A 21,438-nucleotide genomic window follows, 5' to 3' on the forward strand; every position below is an offset into this window, starting at 1 on the left:
CAAGGGCACTGAGCACCATTCTAAGTGCTTTGGGATGGATCAGCTCACTTCATCCTCCATAGGCCCCATATGAAAGCTATTACCATTCAGCCCATCTTACAGATAGAGAAACTGAGGCACGGAGAAGTGAAGGACTTGCCCAAGGTCACAGAACCAGCAAGCAGCAGCGAGCAGCTGGGAGCCTGCCCTCTTCACTGCTCTGCCAGGCCCAGGCCTATCTCCTCTCCCAGTGAAGGCCCCACACGTACAGCCACACCCCTGCTGGCCACAGCCTTCTGCTCTGTCTCAGCTTCCCCACACCCACTCGACCTTACTCCGCTCAAGCGGCCTCTCTGAGAAATGAGGCCTCGGAGGGGTGCCAGGACCCCCGACCCCGCCGGCTGAGATCCATTCCAGGTGCTCAGGGCACAGAGCAGCACCTTCAGATGCCTCTCAGACCCTCCCAGGGAGGCAGGAGCCTTCACAGAAGACTCTCTCCCATGGGGTAGTAAGCAAATCTAGATCACAATGCCCTATCTGTTTAAAAAAGGCAGCACTGTTCCTGCCCTAGAGCCTTCCTCAAAGAGAGCAGCCTTCTCTCATTTCTTCCAAAGCGTGTTGTGCTCCTCCTTGTCTCCGGTGGCTCCTCCCAGCAGCAGGGACTCCCCAGGTCTCAGGCCAGGCTCCCCCACTGTGAGCACACACTTGCACCTGGGCGCTGAGACACGACCCCCCTCAGGGAGTGGCCACATGGGTCCCCTTCTGAGCTCTCACTGCCACAGTGCTGGTCTGCCTGAAAGATGACGATCACCGAGACCTCCTTTACAAAATACGTTTTCCTCTGAATCACTCTCTAAAATTCAGACGATGAACCCGCTTTAGTAGCAAATTAAATCTGCATATGGTATCAAGGCAAAGCCTCCAGAACATTCCAGTCTTCCGGCCCCACAGCTATGGCAGCCGTCAGTCACCAGAGGTCAGGCAAAGGAGGCTTTTGCCAAATAGTCAACTCTGAATCCCTGTTTGTAGTCACACTGGCCTGGCGCTCTGTAGGAGGACGGCTCCTTTCCTCGGAGGGAGAGACCCAGATCTGTGAAGGAAAAGTGCTTTGAGTTTCCTCCCAGGCTTCCATCGTTCTGGGAGGCAGTTATCAGTGGGGTCAATTACCAGCCAGGAAAAACCACTTCACGCTGCCCAACGCGTTCCCTCGTTCACCAGCCACGTTCAGCGTTGACCCCATCTGACTCTAGATGTGGGTCCAGACCTGGAACACAGCACCCCAAATGGTGGGTTTAGGCAGTCAAGCCCGTGACCACTCAGTCAAGGCTGACTCAGTTGTGGTCAGTTCCGTGGGCGCCGCCCAAACACCACGCCCTGGAGGGTGGCGCGGCCCGGCAGCCCGGCGCCCTCCACAGCCGCCGCCCCCTCTCAACTCAAGATGGAGTCTGGCGTCCACGTGGGGCGTCCTCCCTTCCCAAGTCCCTCTCGGCCTCCGCTTCGTGGATCTCCACTCTCACTGCTTTCTGTGGGCCTCAAGTCTCCAGCCACAGAGCTGGCGGAAGGAGGCCTGACGGGGGCAGTCACAAAGGTGCCGGGGCCACCCCGTTTCCCCGGCATCCCCTATGGTCCTTCGATGTTGCCAAGCACGTTACAGCCTGTGACACCTCGCTCCGCTCCTTGCCTGGAAGTCTTCGTTGAGAGTGGCTCCGAGGCCTTAGTACAAATACTTCTCGTAATCCACAGCCCTTGTATCCCTGAGCTCAGCTGACCTCAGGGGCACGTGCACCAGCTGGTGCCTGCAAAATGGAATTAGTGATTCACAGAAACACCGTCTCCTGGACCTGTCACTCAGAGACTGGTCCTCGAACCGCAGCGCAGGAGCCACGTCATCATCTTGCTAGAGACGCTGAGCCTTGGGCCCCAGCTCAGACCCGCTGAATCAGAATCTGCCTTTTAACAAGAAGAGCAGGAGATTCACAGATGTTTTAGCGTTTGAGCACCTTACTGCCCCCGCAAACTCAACAAAACCAGAAGGCCCAAGAGGATCTGAGGGTAGAGAATGCTGGGGCCCACGGAAGGAGATGGTGAAGCCCCCTCCTCCAGAGACAAGTCGGGCCTGGGTGAGGGTCTGAAGCACCAAGGGAAAATGTTTATCCAGTGATCCTTACGACTTTCTGTGTTCGGGCAAAGGGAGAGAGGCAGATACAAAAAAAAAGGATGTGAATAAGCCTCACCGACCCTGTCTTAGGGCTGGAAAACGGGCCGAGCTCCAAAAGGCCAGGACTGGGATTCTAAGAACAGCCCAGTGTATAAAGTACATTGGAGCAATTTCTACAGCAGGATTTTCATCACGTTGGCTTCTGACTCACTTCCCACACATCTCCTGGTCCATCTGAGAGGTACGGCATCATTGACAACCTAGGCCTGGCACCAGTCTATGTAAATCACTGTGCCCCCCTCCCCCAGACCTGCCAAGGTCAGGATCCCCAAGGCCCATAAAGGGCCATAGATAATTTACATACTTATACAGTCATCCACACCTAGCTAGGTCCGTGAAAGAGCACCCAGATGACCCTAAACATACAGAAATCCAGGCACCTTTGTCTGGGCTTCAGGACATGTCTTATGACATGAATGCACATCACCTTGGCAGGCGGACTCAGTTTCCCCATTGTTGGAACTGGTCTGGCTTGGTGATTAACAGTATGGGATCTGGAGCCAGAATGCCTGGCTTGTTCAAGCCTCAGTCTCCTTATCTATAAAATGGGAATAACAGACAGACCCCCCCCCCCCATAAGTTACTATGAGGATTCTGAGTTACTGCCCACCAGCAGAGAACTTAAACAGCCTGGAATGTGAGCACCTTATAAGCATCGGTGGTAAATGTGTGTGTGCCAGAGGGTAACCAGGATCACTGAGAGGACCGCAGGAGCACTGACCATAGCCTGGCACTTAGGAAGCACAGGATGGATGTGGGCTCTTATGGTCTTGACTTACAGAGAGTTTCTTTCCTAAATCTACATTAGACCACTTTGAACACCTTCCCTGACCCCAGGGGGGGAGGGGGGAGGGATGAGGGTGTTAGCGTTCTTCTCACTGCGCTGAGACTGGGCTCGCAGAGGTACCCCAGGATCTTGGGGACGATGTAAAGCAGAGAACAAGGACACAGGTTTCAATCAGAGCCCACCATCCATGTGACCCAGGGGGGAAGGGGGGGGCAGAAGACGACCCAGGGCCCTCACCAAAAGAAGGAGCTCCCCCACTCGTAGCTGTCATGGTCCTGCTTCTGTGCCCGGACGGTGAGGTCAAAGCTAGACCCATCATTGGGCCAGGAGAAGTAGAAGAACCCCGAGTTGAGGATTTTCCTCAAGGCTGTGAGGCGGTCCTCCTCCTTGGCCTCCTCCTGGAGAGGGTAAAAGTCGGTGGCAGTGATTTTGTAGATTTCAGCCTCTGGAATTCTGCCCACGGACGTGCAGCCTGTCACCAAAACCAGGAAGCTCAGGGAAGCACCACCTGGAAGGGAAACAGACAAGAAGGCTCAGGACCACAGTCAGCAGGCGGAGAAGCAGCTCACAGCCCACGTTTCCGCTGGAACCACATGACCGTATCAGGAATCTCCATCACCTGAGCCTGAAGCCCGGTGCCTGATGCTCGGAGGCTGGCCCCCGACCAGCAGCAGCACCACCACCTGGAAGCCTGCTGGAAATGTGAATTCTCAGGCCCTCCAGACAGCCGGGCGAGGGGACAGCCACCTGAGCTTTAACAAGCGCCCAGGCCATTCTGCTGCCTGCCAGCCTGAGGGTTACTGGCCAGGGGCCTTCCCAGCCCCACAGTCTCTCCCCAATTCTGCCCCCTCCCCAAATCCTCAGGCGCCACCTGGCTCAGGGTCTCCAGGTGTGGTCAGTCCTGCAAGCTCAGTCACTAGAGTCGCCTCTCAAAGCTGCCTGATGGAGGACCTACCTCTCTGCTTCAACCCCCCCACCTCCCCCACCTCCCCCAGGACTGAAATGGGAGCTCCTCGCAGGCCGACCACCCCCATCCCTCCCCACATACGGACACCTAGGGTCCAGCAGCTCCCTGGGGCTGTCCTCTGTGGTTCCTCAAATGCACCATATGCCCTCATACACACGGGCCTTTGCTCAGGCCGCTGCCTCTGCCTGGGATACCCCACCACCGCCTGCCCATCACGGCCTTCCCCACCCACCTTGCCCGCCTCCGCCCTCCAGAACAGCCATGAGCCTTCCCAGTGTTCACCAGGACCACCCTAGCTCAGCCCCTCTTTCCTAGAATTCCTCTCCACCCTTCTGGAGCCTTCCCTGCTCCCCAGAGACATTGTTACATGCCCCTTCTACATGCCAACAGCATCCCTGTTAGCCCTCATGTATGCAAAACTAACAACCTCCATCCCATCTGTGTCCCCAGGAGATTGGGGGTTTCTTAGGGACAGGACTCTGTTTCATTATGATATCTGGGCACTGCACATGGTAAGTCTTTGATGAATACTTCCTAAATAAGCCGAGAGCAGCTCAAGCCTTTCCCAATCCCCGTGAAGTATTACCCAGGCCACTGCCAACCTGGCTGCCAGGAGAATGAGACACCCTCCTCCGGGGACCCCACCAAACCATCTGCGGCTGCTTTCTGTTCTGTACCCCCCAGTGCATAGCGGGCACACAAAGGTTCCGACAGATACCTGCTGTGTGGGTCAGGGGTGCGTGGCAATGCTCTACTCTGGGGACATCAGGGAGGGCGCCCCTGCTTTATTTCAGGAGAGGGCCCCAGAGATAACTCAGGTGACCAACTGGCCTTCAGGGGCTGGCGTGGTTCTGGTCCAAAAGATATTCTTCCCAACCCCACTGATGCTTAAAGGACCTGTTTCCAGTAAGATCTCCTCCACATGGTCAGTGGTCATTATCTGCAGCCATGGTGGCCAGCGGTTTAGATCTCTGGACACTCTGATAAAAGCCCCTTAGGACCCACTGCTCACCATCTATTTCCCCCCACCCCCTCCTCACACTTGATAGGAAGAAGGGGGCTACTTGGGGCCAGGACACATCTGGGTGTTTTTTTATTTTTATATTTTTGTTTAATGTGTATTTATTTTTAAGAGAGAGATAGAGCACAAGTGGGGGAGAGGTAGAGAGAGGGGAAGACACAGAATCCGAAGCAGGCTCCAGGCTCCGAGCTGTCAGCACAGAGCCCGACACGGGGCTCGAACTCATGAACTGTGAGATCATGACCTGAACTAAAGTCAGATGCTTAACGGACTGAGCCACCCAGGCACCCCTGGGTTGTTGTTGTTGTTGTTGTTTTTAAATGTCTTCATTCAGGGCACCTGGGTGTCACAGTCCGTTGGGCATCCGACATCAGCTCAGGTCGTGATCTCATGGCTCCTGAGTTTGAGCCCCACACTGGGCTCTGCTCTCAGCACAGAGCCTGCTTTGGACCCTCCACCTCCCTCTCTCTCCGCCTCACCCTCCTAGCACTCTCTCTCTCAAAAATAAACAAACATCAAAAAATAAAATAAAATAGGGGCACCAGGGTGGCTCAGCCAGTTAAGCGTCCAACTTCGGCTCAGGTCACAATTTTGCAGTTCACGAGTTTGAGCCCCTTGTCCGGCTCTGTGCCGACAGCTCAGAGTCTGGAGCCTGCTTTGGATTCTGTGTCTCCAAACCTCTCTACCCCTCACCCACTCATGCTCTGTCTCTCTTTCTCTCAAAAATAAATAAACGTTAAAAAAAATTTAAATAAAATAAAAGACGTCTTCGTTCAGTAACTAGGTCACCACGCCTACTGGCAGGGAGGACCAACAGGGAGACACTATTGGCTCATATCCCACCTCCCCAGGCAGATTATCAGGAAACTCCTTTAAAGCAACTTAAGAATTAGGCAGTTATGCTACGGACAGTGACAGGCATCAGGAGGCTGAGTTTCTTAAGCAGGACAAGTGTCATTTCTGGAAGACAGGTAAGGTTTATGTGGGGTCGATGTCCTCAAAGTATAGACTCACAAATGCAAATATTCCCGCAGCCTGTGCTACAACCAGGCCCAGGCATCCCATCTGCATCTTCCGATGTGCTCAGTGTAGAGAAAGCAGGATTCGAGGACAGTCAGAGGAGTGGCCGGAGGGCAGCCCCTGCGGTCTAGGCGATGAGCCCGAGACTGGACTCTGTAGGGAGTGGGTTCAAGGAGAGGCATGGAAAACTTTACGTCCTTCCACCCAAGTTGTGGAGTGGATTTCTAGCACTACTTCCTCAACAGCCTCTGCGTGGGCGGACCAAGTCCCTGGCAAGAGTCCCAGGTTGCTTTGAAGACAGTAGGCATTTCCTGCGCAGGGCAGTGGCCCGGAGGAGGCTTGGGATGGGCGGCTGCAGCAGGCATGAAAAGGCTCTTAAAATAAATGAGACTCTGAGCTCCTGAGTCCTGGGATTGAGGGGCTTGGGAGAAGGCACAGGTGAATAAAGACACCACCCCGGGAGCGGGAGCGGATTGGAACCAAGCACTTTAATGACAGCTGATTCTCAGGGTGGCTGCTTATGAACTCTGTTCTATGAGCTCCCTCTCAACAGCCCCCTGGGGGAGGTACCATCTTTAGTCCCGTTGTACAGGGACGGAGATGGAGACACAAAGAGGTTAAGAAGCCTGCCCAAGGTCACACAGTGGGGGAGCCGGGATTTGAATCCACTTTCGGGCTATACCACCTGGGCAAGTTACTCAGGTCAAGTCTGGTTCCAGAGACACTGCTCTTACCTATATCCTTGCAGAAGGATCGCCAACGTGCCCAACAATGCCGCCATTTCACACATGAGGGACTATCCCCCCAGAGGGAGCTGAATCATCCATCTGCCCAAGTGCACGGCTAGTCTGTGTTGGACCCAAGATGGGTCCAACATGGGTTCATCCAGCCCAAAGGTCTGGCAGCTTCTGATCACGATGGCTTACTGTCTCACTAAGCGTCGCTAAGGTACCCTTTCTCATTTCCAAATTGACACTGAAAGTGTTCATCAGTAGTTTAAATGATTGTGAATAATGTATTTTTCTGGCACGTGCTAAATATTGACATGTAAGAATAAACCTTCTGTAGGCCTCTTTACCATTATCAAGTGGGACCTAGACTCTGGTTTGACAGTCATCCTTATATATTATTTAAAGCAATGCATGAACAAGTTCTTCTTCAACAGATGGGATTTTCCTCTGAATTCCCATTCCACTCCCACCCCCCTCAGAATTTCATCCTAATATCACATGTTTTGTGCTTCTGTGTCTCATATTGATCATACTGTGCAGTAATTTGATCCTAATGCTGAAAGTGTTTAAAACACTTTGGCCTGAGTTATCATTACAATGATGTTTTAGTACAAAATCAGTCAAACAATGTAAACAAAACACTCTGCTGAATACTGATTTAACATAAAAAATAAAGATTTGTTGGGAAGGTGGATGGGACCTCTGGTCCATACACCCATGGGTAAATATTATTTATTAACGGAATGAAACTAGATTCTCTACCAATGCTAGTTCTGTTTTTCATTTTTATATGTGAACACTAAGAAACCTTGTTCACATTGATAGATCGATGAAATGTTGCCCAATTATTCTTCAAAGTCCTTCTGAGTCATCTGCCAAAAAAAAAAAAATCGCAAAATCTATCTAGAAAATTACTATTAACGCTGTCAGCCGATACCCCAATTAGGTTCTCCTTCAGTTTTGTAGAAAACAAACAACTGGCTGTCACCTGACTTGTAAACAAACTGTTCCCCAGTCACGGAGGTGACTTACTTCCTCCACAGTGCTGACAATATTGTGACCCCTCCCTTTGTTAGCCATCCACAGGTATTTACTTCCCAGAGCAACACACTGTGTGAGATTCTAGAGGGAGAAGAAGGTAAGATAGAAGAAGGGTGGCTGTGGGTGGGGCAGAGAGACTGAGAAACCAGTCCCTCATCGCAGGGACGTTCTTAGGCAAACCAAGGAGGTGAGGACCTAGAAACCGTTTTCCTCAGCACTGACCAAGCCCGTCGGACAGTCTCTGTGACCCCAGAGGAGCCGCACTAGACCACAGCCTCTCCAGGAGGGGTACCTGGCCCTACTCAGCCTGGCACGTGGCTTCCTGTTTCTTCAGTGGTGGCCCCATCTTGTCTGGCACCCTTGGGTGTGTGCCACACATGATAGGTTTCAAGGAAAGGGTCCTGGTTCGAGCCTAGCGCTAGACTACCGGGGGTCACTATCCCCCGGCCTGTCAGTGTGGTATTGTCTCTAGGGGATAAAAGGGGGGCTGGCGGGGTGGGGGGGGGGAGGGCGCTCATCTGCCCCAGGTGTGAGATGTCCCCGTGGGTGCTCACTTTGAGCACAAGATCTAGGCTTTGTTTTAGTAAGGCAGGATCGGTGTTCTCCCAGGGAGGAAGCAGGGCAGGCCTGAGTGGGGGAGGGTCTCAAAAGTCCTTAGTGGAGGCTGAGTTCAGGGGCTTGAAACCAGTAAGAATCTTACAGCAGGGGAAAGACAAAACTCAAGCTTGTTTTGGCGTCAGAAGATGAGGCTCTCGAGTCTGCAAGCCTCCACTGGCCTGTGGGGCCTCTGGCCGGTCTCCTACCCTCTCTGGCCCTCAGATGCACCAGGTGGCCTCTATGTCCCTTCCAGCTCAAGGAACTCTGGTTCCAGGGCTCTGGCCAAAGGGAGAGCACACCTGGGTCAGGGGTTGCTGGCCACAGTCAGGGGAGGTCACAGGCCAACAGACACACGAGGCAGAAAGGATCACACAGGGACACACACACCCCTCCAGAGGGCAGCAGGCTCACAGTCCAGACAACTCCTACAGCCTGAGCAAACAGGCTGGAGAAATGGAAGGCAATGACCCCAATATATATTGTTTAAGGGGAGGCAGGGTTTCCGTGTGGGAAGACGAAGAAAGTTCTAGAGACAAATGGTGGTGACGGCTGCACAACATTGTGAGCGTCCTTCATGCCACTGGACTGTACATTTGAGATTAGTCCAAATGGGAAATTTCATCTTCTGTATATTTTACCACACACACAAAAAACCATGGAGACCTCAGTGTTGATTTTAGAAATTCTTTCCCTCGAGAGGGCTGCCTTCAAGACCCAATGCCAAGGCACCGCTGCCCCAAACCCCCTGGCCCCTGAAGTAACGGGGCCCGTGTCTTATCGAGCTGTGACCATTGTCATCTGGCTGGGCAGGGCTGGCGCTGGAGTCACCATGAGTCACGCGCAGACACAATGCCGTTTGTGCAGGGACAATGCTGGGTGTGTTCTTGCCACTGGGCCTCTGGCTTCCCCTGCGCTGGCATTTCTCTGTTTGCTCAGCCTCGGAGCTCACTCCCTAGCCAGGTTCGTGCCAGTCTCAAGCCCGGGGTTCCCACAGACCACCTTACCTATCCTGCTCGGGCAGGACACTCTCCCACTTAAAGCTGCAAAGTAGGAGCTCTGGGCTTTCCCACCCGTGGAGTGGGGCGCTTTGGCCAAAGGGTCCCCAATGTCTCCCCCCCATGCCGACAAGCTCAGAATTCTAAATACCCTGTATCCACATGGCACAGTTTCAAGGATCTCTTTCACCTTCCCTTTCTAGAACACGAAAGTGGTGCAGATGTCGGTGTGCTGGCAGCTTCCACCAGCTCACGGGAGCCAGCCATGCACATCTTTCCCCAGCTCTGCACTGCAGCCTGAAATCAGCCAGGGGTGGGTTATCTACACCGTGGAGATTGGCAAACACTACACATCGGGGCTTTCCCCCCAGAGAGCTGGATGTCAAATATTTACCAGCACCCCACTGCAGATAGGTAATAAGTCATTCTAACTCTGATGAAGGCCATCAGACCATTGCAAGACTTTCTGGAGAATACTGCAGGCCCTGAATGTCAAGACTAAAGACTACCAGGGGTCCCTGGGTGGCTCAGTCTGTTAAGCCTCCAGCTTCGGCTCAGGTCATGATCTCATAGTCTGTGGGTTCAAGCCCAGCACCGGGCTCTGAGCTGACAGCACAGAACCTGGAGCCTGCTTTGGATTCTGTGTCTCCCTCTCTCTTGCCCCTCCTCTGCTTGCGCTTTCTCTTGAAAATAAATAAACATTAAAAAAATTAAAAAAAAAAAAAACCTAAACACTTTTAAATCTCCTGTTCCTGCAACTTTTCAGGTTGCATTGACTGCCCATAGAAATCAGCCCTACACTGGCCTGTGTGCAGACTAACCACCCACTGGGAGTCAGTGACCTGACCTTTACCCCACACCTAGTTCTCCCAGAGAGACCCCTCTGCAGGCCAGGCCTCCCACTCAGTACAGACTATGTTCATTCTCCCCTATAAATCTCTTTTGAATTACGTAATATAGAGATGAGGCAGTTTTCCTGATTTTGCAGGTGGGAAAACAGCCCTAGGGAGATTAATAAATCCAGAAGGTGAGTCTGTTGTGAAGCTGGAAAGAGAGTCGAGAAGGGCTGGCTTGTAGGCTGGGTACTACATAACTCCAGAGGACACAATTCATTACAGACCTCAACGTACTCAACCCTTGAGGCTATGAGCCAGGGAGGCTGAGGTTAAAAGGGAGTTAAATCCCTGTAATCATTGGGATAAATTCTTCTGACTGCTATACCCTCACTTTCTATGCTTTGTATTACAGATGCATCAGGAAAGCCAACTCTCTGGCTGACTGTGGAGGCTCCACCCCCTTCCTGCTGGCATTTCAGGGAAGGAGAGACTTAAGCTCTCCATGAAAACCTAGGAACCTGGGATAAAGCTTTTATGTAATTTTTGTGCATGTTTCTTCATTTCTAACATAAAAAAGCTATTTTCACTTAGGCAGACTGAAATTGAACAACTTGCCCCAAGTCACAAGCCTGAGGGGAAGTGTCTTTCTTTGTCTAGAGACCCTCAGCCTAAAACAGTCAAAAGGGAGGCCCGTCCCCAACTGGGGCTGGCTGCCTTTGTGGCAACCAAAAATTGGGATTTCTCTCTGCACTGCCCAACACCCTCAAGAGGTGAGAGGAAGACATTATAGTTCTGGGCTAGGGCCTTCCAGCAGGAAAAGAAAACCAAGTTAAAGCCAAGCACTCCTTCATGGAACTGAAGGAGATTTGAAAAACTCGATTATAAGGCCCCATCCTTCCATCCTTCAGATATCCTAGGGCCCTTTCAGGAACGTGTCGAAAACAGGCCAAATAATTCTGGCATCCTCACCACCTCAGACAGCTTTAGCAGCACGACCACCAACCCCCCACCCCCCGGAGGGTGACTCTGGCAGGTGGGGCTGGGAGTATTCAGAGGACAGAAGAAATGGGCGCTGGGGACTTGACAGGTGTCCGTGCCAGGCGCTTGGCCCTGCTCTCGCCCAGCCCCCAGGGGCTGTGCACACTCACCCCTCAGGGGAAGGGCAGGGGGTGGCTGTGAGAAGGGAGGAGGGTCTTGCAGCTCTAGGAGCTGGTCACCTCTCTCCGAGTCCTGCCCTGGGATGGTTCCACGACATCCTGCTGTGACCCTTGGGCTGGATACCCTGCAGACACCCTGGCCCCTCTGACAAATACTTCTCTGGGAGCTGACCAGTTTCTGCCCAGCTTCAAGACAGAACAGCCCAGCGGCTGAAAACAGCCCCAGGTACCAGAAGGCACAAGCTTAAAACCCAGGTCACCACCTGAGGACTGCCCAACCTTAGGCGAGCGACAGCACTGTGCTAAATCCGGGGCTCGGTCAGGTGCAAAGTGGATCATTAATTTATTTAGGAGAAAAACACTGCCAATTATAACTGCAAGATGCCAACAACTGTAACACATCCTAAGAGCCAAGACGCTACAATGTAAAAAAAAAAAAAAATCTGTCACAGAACAGACAAAATAAAGCACTTAAGTTTTCTCGGCTTCTCTTTCTCTGCCTGTAAAGCAGGACATTAATGGCACCTGCCTCACAGGGTGTTGGGAGAACCAGGTTAATACATGAAAACACTTAAAACGGTGTCTACCACAGGGTAAGAAGGGAAGGTTAGCCGTCATTCCCACATCATCATCATCACCGAGGCTAGGACCACAGGCATTTTTTGTAACCTTGGAAAAATCACTGCGGGGACAAATCCTGGCAGGCAGCCCCATTTCATGGAAAAAGCAAGTGTCTGGAGGCAGTTAGATCTGCGTTTGAACCCTAACTACACTCCTTACCTTAAGCAATTACGTTAACCCTCTGAGCCTGCTTCCGTTACTATAAACAGCGGAAAAGATGCAACATCAAATTGGCTTACTTTTAGGATTAAATAAGTTCATGTATCTCTAGCCCTTGGCACAAAACACACATTTAATAAACGCATTTGTCGTGGACGTGCTGAATGCTTTTCCTACACACTATTTGAAAAATGATCAGTGCAATCATCATAGTTCGGGAGAAACCATCCCATGAAAGAAAGACCCAGAAAAGTAACGGCTTAGAAACTCCTCAGCCTCTGAGCACAGCTGCTGGGGGAGGCATGGAGCCGTGACATGCTCGGCTCAGGGAGAGCCATGTGCCCGAATGTGGTCATCTTACAGCCAATTCTCATTTTGAGAAGCAGCGCTGAGAATCGGGGATGTCACCTGTGCTCTCGTCTTGGCCCCACATGTCCCTGGAGACGCTGGGTGGGACCAACATAAGTCAGGGGGCTGAGAGAGAAGAAAGGAAATGGTGGCCGCAGACCCAGAAGAGCACCAGGGCTCCCATGAGGTCCAGGAGCACAGAGGTGACAATGCAGGGGCCCCACGGAAAGGCTGTCCAGCTGACAGCTCAGCCCCAAGGGTCTCACGCTGAGATGCCCACTTGTCCCTGTGAGTTCTCTGTCTTTTCCAAATCAGACGACATGGCCCATTTTTCACATGTACTTTCCTTTCCTCTCCCTCACGCCCCACCCTCGGCGTCCCATGGCAGGTGCTCTGGGCTCCTCTGCCTGGTCAACACGCCCAGTCCTGGCTCTTCTTCAAGATACCCCGTGAGTCCAGGGGGCTTCTGACGTCCCGCATCCACCCCTTCCCGAGTACAGATCCCTTGTAAATGACAAACAGTCCCCTGGGCAGACCCCACAGACCTGACTTTGGAAAAACTCGGGTCCTGGAGGGCAAACAATGAAGGTGAGCTTCCTTTGCACACAATTCTTCTCCTCCAGCGGCACAGACAGGTGAGCGCCAGGCTGCATCCACCTTGACCTCCTCCCCAGCGTGGAGGAACAGGCGCAGCGAAATAAAGAAACGTTTTAAAAGATCCTAACAGCTAAAATGAAATGCCTAAACCCGGCAGTCTTTCCAAACGAGCACGAGAGAAGCTCTGCCCGGCTCCCTAGAAGTGTAGCATCAGACGTTCTGACAGCTGCTGTTCTGTCTGATCGGGGACTTACCAGATTTTAACCTGAGCTCCCCCAGGCAGCCGTAAGCGTCGGTGATCTTTCCATACTGGCCTTTAATGACCTCCTTCTCTTCCGGAGCTAGGGGAGAAACACATCACAGACAGCATCAGCCTGGGTCTCCTGTTGAAGTTCCTTCACTGCAGCCTTCTCCAATCTGGCTCCCCACCCACTCGAAAAAGAAAACGCAGAGACAATAGCTCGGCCTCAAGTAACGTGTGTGGAGGTTTTATGATCAGCGAATCACCAAGCTGCAGAGATTTAGACCTTCCCACAAAAAGCTTGGTCTCTGGAAGCGCCCACAGCTCCCTGGGGCCTGGGGAGGGTGAGGAGAGTCCCCGGCTGGCCAGAGGTGCTGGGGTGCAAGCCAGGAGCAGGTGCCTCAGGCCCAGCCCTGCCCACAGGCTCTGAAACAGGAATGAGTCATTGTTACCTGATGAGGGGGACCTTCCTTCCTAAATATTGGCCACTGGAGGCTCGTCCTGTGAGCGCCCTCCTCCCTGCAGGGACCTGCTAACACAGGGGAGGCTGAGCAGAAAACCCACGTGCCCCCAGGCACCCCAGGCCTGGGCCCAGGGGATCCCAAGGAGAGCCGCATGAGCAGAGCCCCCGGTCTTCAGCAGTGGCCACCGGTGCTCAGGACAAGACACGGCCCAGGGTGAAAGCAAGACAAGACAGCAGACTGACAGACAGAAGGACCATTGGGAGCAGGGAGCCCATGACCTACAAGGGCCCCACAGACCCACTGGCATTTACAGTGGCAGACCCTTGGACCCCTTCTCTGAAAAATGTTTCCACATGCAAAGAATGGGGAAAAAACCTCGATGAATCCTCAAATAAGGGCCTGGCAAACACCATTAGGGAGATTTACTAGGAGAGCAGTCACTCAGCCTCTGAATTACTGTGATAGACAGACTCTTAATCTGGGGTGACGGAGGAAAACCCAGCAGATGCTGCAGCTTTGCAGGATAGCGCTGGGGGGATTTGTGTAACCTCTACAATTGAGTGCAAAATATTTGGATGCATATATATATATGTATATATATGTATATATATATACATATATATATATGTATATATATATACACACACACACATACATACATATATATATTCTTTAAAGTTTATTTATTTATTTTGAGAGAGAGCAAGCAAGCAAGCATGGGGCAGGGGCAGAGAGAGAGGGAGAGAGAGAGAATCCCAAGCAGGCTCCACACTGTCAGTGAGGAGCCCAAGGCAGGGCTCAAACTCACGAACTGTGAGATCACGACCTGAGCAGAAATCAAGAGTTAGACACTCAACCAACTGAGCCACCCAGGTGCTCCCTGGGTATATATTTTTATGGGGCTGGAGGCACAGTTTTTGTCAGAATCTCAAAGGACTTAGTGACTCTGAAAAGGTTAAGAACCAGTGTAATCAATTACATTTCCCCCCAACATTCACATGGACTTTTCTGATTGGTTAGGCTTTTGGTGGGGGGAGCGGAGAGTAACCTAAAGCTAATTATGAGAAGGACTGGGGGCCACGGTCCCACCTCCTCCATCCGCTGGGTTCAGAGAAGGGGCGGCCGGGAGGCGGGCGATTCACTACTCTCCTGCTGCTGCTGCGGTGACAAATGACCAGACCCAGTGGCTCAAAATAACACACATTCATGAGTTGACACCTGTGCAGGTCAGAAGTCTCTGAAATGGGTTTTACTGGGTTAAAATCAGTGTCGGCAGGACTGCATTCCCCTAGAAGCTCTGGGGAAAACCTGTTTCCTGGCATTTTCCAGCATCTAGAGGCCGTGTGCCTTCCTGGGCTCCTGCCCACCTTCTTCAAAGCCAGTGACTACATCGCTCGGGGCTCTGCTCCCACTGTTACTTCTTGTTCTCTCTCCCTCTCCTGCTACCCTCCTCCTTCTTTTAAGGGCCCTTGTGAGTTACCCAGGTAACCCAGGACAAGTTCCTTAACTTACTCAAGTCGGCAAAGTCCCTTTTGCCATGCAAGGTAACAGGCACAGGAACTAAGGACTAGGATGCTGACATCTTAGGGGCCCACAGATGGCCACAGCCCATTTCTTGGAGGCCACAAGCCTCCTGCTCCCACACGGATGATGGGTGAGAGGGACAAGGTGTTCTCTCCACTCCCTGCATCTGTTCCTGGCTGACGTGAACAACATCCTCTGCCCAGAGGTGACGACAAGCCCACTGGATTTTTTTTTAAGTTAGTTTATTTATTTATTAAAAAAATTTTTAATGTTCATTTATTTTTAAGGGGGAGAGAGACAGAACACGAGCAGGGGAAGGGCAGAGAGAGAGGGAGACACAGAATCTGAAGCAGGCTCCAGGCTCTGAGCTGTCAGCACAGAGCCTGACATGGGGTTCGAACTCATGGACCATGAGATCATGACCTGAGCCAAAGTCAGACGCTTAACAGACTGAGCCACCCAGGCGCCCAACAAGCCCACTGTTAAGGGCCAAGTACTGTGTCATGTGCCTACAGAGGCCTCCTTGAAATGGGTCTGCTCCCTGCTCTGGGACAAGTAAACCCCGTGAAAACCCAGGCTCACAGGAAGACACGAATGTCCCTCCTGTGGGCCACAGGCATGGCCAAACTCTGCATACAGGTGCTGCGGGCAGAATCAGGAGAGGTAAACCAGGCAGCCCATGGCTCTCATCTCAGTACACATGCTGGTAAAGCAGGAGAGTAATTCGGACACAAATATATATATTTCAACCCTCAGAGCTTTACAAAGCCTTCGAACAGAATCCTTAAGCCTGACTATCATCGCGTTCTCATTTTGCTGACCAGCAACGAGGAGGACTTTGTGCGTGGTGTGCATTACCTCTGCAAACAATCCTGACCAAAGAAAACAAAACATCAGGGATCTGCTCCCCGAAGCGATGTGGTCGAATCCACACTTCAGAGGTGGGGACGCGCCCACAAGGCCAGGCTGAGGGAATAAAACTGACCGCTTGCCCTGCTGGACCACAGGTGACAAGCACGTGTGTCACAGCCCCCGTCACCAGGAAAAGTAAACTAATCCAAATTAAAAAAAGACTCTTCATCCTCATATTTACTTATTACTTTTGTTTTAATGCTTTATTTATTTTTGAGAGACAGAAAGAGACAGAGCGCAAGCAGGGGAGAGGCAGAGAGAGAGAGAGAGGGAGACACAGAATCCGAAGCAGGCTCCAGGCTCCGAGCTGTCAGCACAGAACCCAACGTGGGGCTCAAACCTACAAACTACGAGATCATGACCTGAGCTGAGGTCAGACGCTTAACAGACTGAGCCACCCAGGCGCCCCTGAGCCAGTCCTTTTAAAGTCCAGACCCCCTGCAGGCTGTCTCTCCTGGAAGCGTATTTTCTCATTTCTTCTTCTCCAACGCTCCTTCTGACCCTCACCGTGTACGAGGGGATATGTTCCGCTCCCACAGTCCAGACCCCTGCCCTGCCTTCAATGCCCCCCCGCCAGCACTCCTAGAGGCCTGGCCTCTCAGGCAGCCTGTTCCCAAATCACCCGACACCCCTCCTTGTCCCAAACAACTATACTTCCTCAGGTTAGAAGGAAGAAGAACTCCGTTATCCATTTTGCTCTTCAAAAGGGAGCTCACAGCTCCAATGTCTACAAGCACGAGGCAGGTAGTGAGTGAATGAAGCTGCGGGAGGGACCACAGGTGACCAGGGGACACGCGGCCCCTCTAACAGGGGGCAGATGGTCAGTTCCAGGCCAGCCCTGTGCCGGCGAGCTTCCAGTTTTTTGAGAGAAATAGGACACTCCTGATTTTTCAATGCTGGCAACCAATCCACATTTATTTTAGGCATCGTGTGGGCCGCACACACCTCTGCAGACTGTATTTGGCCTGCCCATTTGCAACTCCTGTTCTCCCTTTCTTAATGTCTCGAAAATAGTCTATTCCTGTCTTTCACACTTTGGTTGCACTTCCCGTAGGTTTTTCCACGTTAGAATGCAATTTGCTTCCCCTCCCACTGGCCACGGATTTCCAGGCCTTAAAGAAAGTCCTCTCATTGGCTCTCCCACCCTCTTCCTCATCCACCCCTTACCCCTGGGCCTCAGCCGTGCACCCAGCGTACCGAGAGCCTGCCACAGCTGGCACTGGCTGAGACACACATCCAGCAGCGAACCAAACGGGCAAAATCCATCTACAGCAGGGCTGGCCAAGGCAGGCATCTGGCGGTGTTGCAGAGAAGGAACGTGTGTCATGAATGGGTGTGAGATGACAATGGAGGCCAACCCGGGAGGGGGTGGGAGCCAGGTTGCCACGGCACACGTCCGCAAAGGCGGGGCGGGCGAGGCCACCTCGGCACCAGGTACCGCGCAAGCTTCCTGCCAAGGAGAACAGGCCGGCTCAGTAAGCACAACACGGACAGTGACGTGGGCTAAGGAGAAAAAGTGAGCAGGGAAGAGGGCATAAAACGTGTGTGTGCGCATGATTTCATATGGTGTAGTCTGAGAAGGCCTCGTGGCAAGCATGACTTTCAAATGCAGGCTCGAAGGGAATGAGAGGGATGGCGGAGTGAAGGTGGGGGGTGGGCACTACAGGCCCAGGAGATGGTGTGTAAAGGTCCCGGGGCAGAAGCAAATTCCTGACATATCCGAGGACCAGCGAGGGGCTCAGTGTCTGACAGAGGAAATGGAGTTGGGGATCCATTGTAAAAGAGCTCTGTAGGTCAAAAAAAGACTTGGGGTTTCACTGTAGGGTGAAGGATTGCTCTGGCTGCTCTGCTGAGAACAGATCCTAGAGGGGCAAGGGGAAAAGCAAGGAGACCCCTTAGGAAGCATTACAATGATCCAGATAAGAGATGATGCTAGCTTGGACCAGGGTGGTAGCAGTGGAGGTGTTGAGAAACAGCCCAATTCTGGACACACACGCACGTATACGTGCACGCACACACACACACACATACACACACACACATCTATACGCAAACACGTGCTTTTTCACTATGGACACTTCCAAAGAAAACAGAGCACTGTAACAACCCTATGTACCCACACTACCATGATCCTACCACCTCCCCTGCCATCAGCTCTTGGCCAACCCTGTTTCACTCCTACCCACCCCCCCCCCCCCACTCTCCTGTACCTTAGATCAGTGGGTCCTATAATGTGGACCTGAGACAGTAGGCATCAATCAGCATTAGAAATACAAATTATTGGGCCCACTGCAGCCCCAAAGAGTCAGAAACTCTGGCCTCGACACTCAGTAATCTGTTTTAATGAGTCCTTCAGGTAAAAATCATTGCCCTAGATTATTCTGAGCAAATCCCAAACTTCCTGTCACTTCAGCTATAAATACCTCAGTAAGAATCTCTGAAAGATAAGGGTTCCTTTTAAAAACACAACCACAATACCATCCTCACATCTAAAAACTTTACCCATAATTCCTTAACATCATCAGATATCTGCATATATTTTGAAGGTTGAACCAAAAGGATTTGTGGACAGACTGGACGTGGGCTATGAGAGAAAGAGAGGGTCCAACGGTGATGCCAAAGTTTTCTCCTGGACAGCGGGAAGGCTGGAGCAGCCGTCACCGGGATGACGGAGACTGACAGGACAAGCCTGGATGGAACATCGGGAGCTCAGGTCAGATGGGTCAGCCTGCTGTGCCCCCAGGCGCCCCAGCACAGACATGGAGGGCACAGCTGCACCGGCCTGGAATCCAGCCGAAGATACAAACAGGAGCCCCAGCAAAGAGAAGGTCTTTAAAATCCAGAGACTGGGGAGGCTGGTTCCGGAGGGCGTGGGATCCTGCAGAGTGAGGATTTAAACCCCAAGGTGATGGCAAAACGTCTGAAGTTCATTGCCAGGACTGTGGTGGTACAGGAAGGAAATGTGGAAGGTGCATACAGGACCCCAAACAGAATTCTCACCATGGATGGGCTCATTGAGGACATTAAGCGACGGCGGGTACTATGAAAAGCCTTGTCGCCGACGACAGAGGGAAAGCTATGAAACCTGCCGGCGGATCTACAACATGGAAATGGCTCGCAAGATCAACTTCTTGATGTGAAAGAATCGGGCAGACCCATGGCAGGGCTGCTGAGGCCTGTGGATTGTAGGCCCAGTATGAAAATCCCTCTCCAGCTGTCTCCTTCCTATCTCAAACCTCATTTTTCCTCCCCTTTTTTATAATAATAAACTCAATCACATATATGCAAAAAATAAATTAAAAAAAAAAAATAAATAAATAAAATCCAGAGACTGGAGGGGATCACCCGGGAAGTGAGCGCGTCTGAAACAGTGTGTTCAAAAGTCAAGTAGAATCAAGAGAAATGTCCAAAAAGATGTTAAGGAAACAGGAAGTGCGTGGTGTCCTGGAGGTCAGAGAAGAAAGAGTTTGAAGGACACAGGAGTGGTCAGCAAGTTCAGATGCTGCTCTATGTCCCACAACATGATGACAGAGCGTCCTTCCAGTTAGGCACTGATGAGCCAGAAAATAGCAGTGTACAGGGAGCTGAGGGGCAAGAACCTAAATGGAGAGGGAGAGGGAGAGGGAAATGGAGGTTGTGTGTAGAGACAATTCTTTGAGGAACTGTGTGTGTGTGTGTGTGTGTGTGTGTGTGTGTGCACATGCCTATGGGTCTATGTGTCTATGTGTGTGTATGTATGTTTATGTGCATGCATGTATGTGCATGTATGGGTATGTGTCTATATGTGTCTCGTGCATGCATGTGTGTGCATGTGTGTATACACGCATTTACGTGCACATAGGTACGCGTGTGTGAGCATATGTGTGTGCCTGCGTGCATGCACTGCTGGAAATGCTCTGGGACAGTAAAAACTGATGTAGTAGGAGAGGGGGAGCTGTGAGGTGGCAATAGCATCTGTCTGCAGGGTAGTGGGTCTCCAGAAACTTGCAGCTACACATGGGCAGCTTCTGGTGAGGGGAAGAGGATGTCACTGGTGGTATCACCAACTAAGCAGGATGAAGCGGGAGGGGGGCAAGGGCACACAGGGCGGGGGGTGGGGGGATGTGCAAGGCAGAGCTAGCGGCTGTGACTCGTGAAGCCAAAGGGGGCCGGCGCGGGACTGTGGCGGGGTGGCAGGTCTGGGACCGCAATCCCAGCAAGGGTCAAAAATCGCTGAGCTGGAGAACTAAGGGCTGAGTTGAAAAGATGGGGGCAGTAGGTGCAGAGTGCACGTTCTGACATAGATGGTGGGGGCACCAGAGCATGGCCGTGGGAGAGAGTGGCCGAGCCAGGGTGGAGGACACACTGGTGGTGGGGGGAGGTCAGGGAGCCCAAGGCCAAGGTCTTCAGAAGGATCCCCGTGGTGACTAGAGGTACCAAACATGAGGGCAAGACTCAGCCTCAGAGAGACCGACAGAGAACAGGGTAAAATCCCCAGGAAGCAGGCAATTCCAACGCAGGGCGATGGGCGATGGGGTTCCTTGATGTGTGTGGCAAAGGGTTAACACAGCCTCCAAGAGAACTGACCTTAGATTACCATTCTAGTCCTGTTTCCCTGGTAACCTGATAAAAGTTATCTGTGTTACTAGACAGCATGGCTTAGGACTGAAAATAGTCCTGACTGGTAGAAGGCATCCGGGCTGAAAGGAACCACAGGTGACCCATCATAACTGTAATGGGGCCATGTGGACACTCATGGAATGAACGAGCCTGTTCTTGGAAGCTCTGCCACCCGACACTGGACTCTGTGGGGAGTTAGACTTCTCTGCAAACAGCCCTGGCACGCACATCTAGTGAGTGAGGTATGCCTAGGGTCTCCGGATGGCCGTGTGAACGTACAGGGTCACTAGGAGGAATACTCCAGAGAAGGAGCGTGCCCCCCTGCCCTGCCAGCAAGGTGTGGTTCCTGTCCTAAATCCCCAGCGGGGTCCTGACAGACTTGGTGTTTGGACGAGGCTTGGAAGTCCTCCAGTAGGCACTGTACATTGAGATTGCAAGTTAAGTGCTTTTAGGGAGGAGGGAAGCAGAGTGTCTGGAGGTGGCAGGAGGGGACTAGGGGGCACACATCGCACCCCCGGGGCCAATGGGCCAAGGGAGTAGAAGAGAAACAGCCACCACCTAGGCCTACCGGGGAAGGGGTGGCTTGCCCCAAAGCAAGACAGACTTGGCCTGATGTCCCGAGGC

At 52.3% G+C, this 21,438-nt stretch overlaps 1 protein-coding gene and 1 pseudogene across 1 annotated transcript in view; one reads left to right on the forward strand and one right to left on the reverse strand.

The window, feature by feature from the left end:
- Positions 1-21,438, reverse strand: part of SYNJ2 (synaptojanin 2) — a 107,514-nt gene that overhangs the window by 67,320 nt on the left and 18,756 nt on the right. Inside the window, 2 exon segments of the mRNA XM_053904315.1 lie at positions 3,222-3,492; positions 13,329-13,415. Coding sequence (XP_053760290.1) covers positions 3,222-3,492; positions 13,329-13,415 — 358 coding nt within the window.
- Positions 19,069-19,498, forward strand: LOC109245363 (28S ribosomal protein S21, mitochondrial-like; annotated as a pseudogene).

This window comes from Panthera pardus, unplaced genomic scaffold (genome assembly GCF_024362965.1).
Source record: "Panthera pardus isolate Hobbes unplaced genomic scaffold, ASM2436296v1 HiC_scaffold_17, whole genome shotgun sequence".
Lineage (NCBI taxonomy): Eukaryota > Metazoa > Chordata > Mammalia > Carnivora > Felidae > Panthera > Panthera pardus.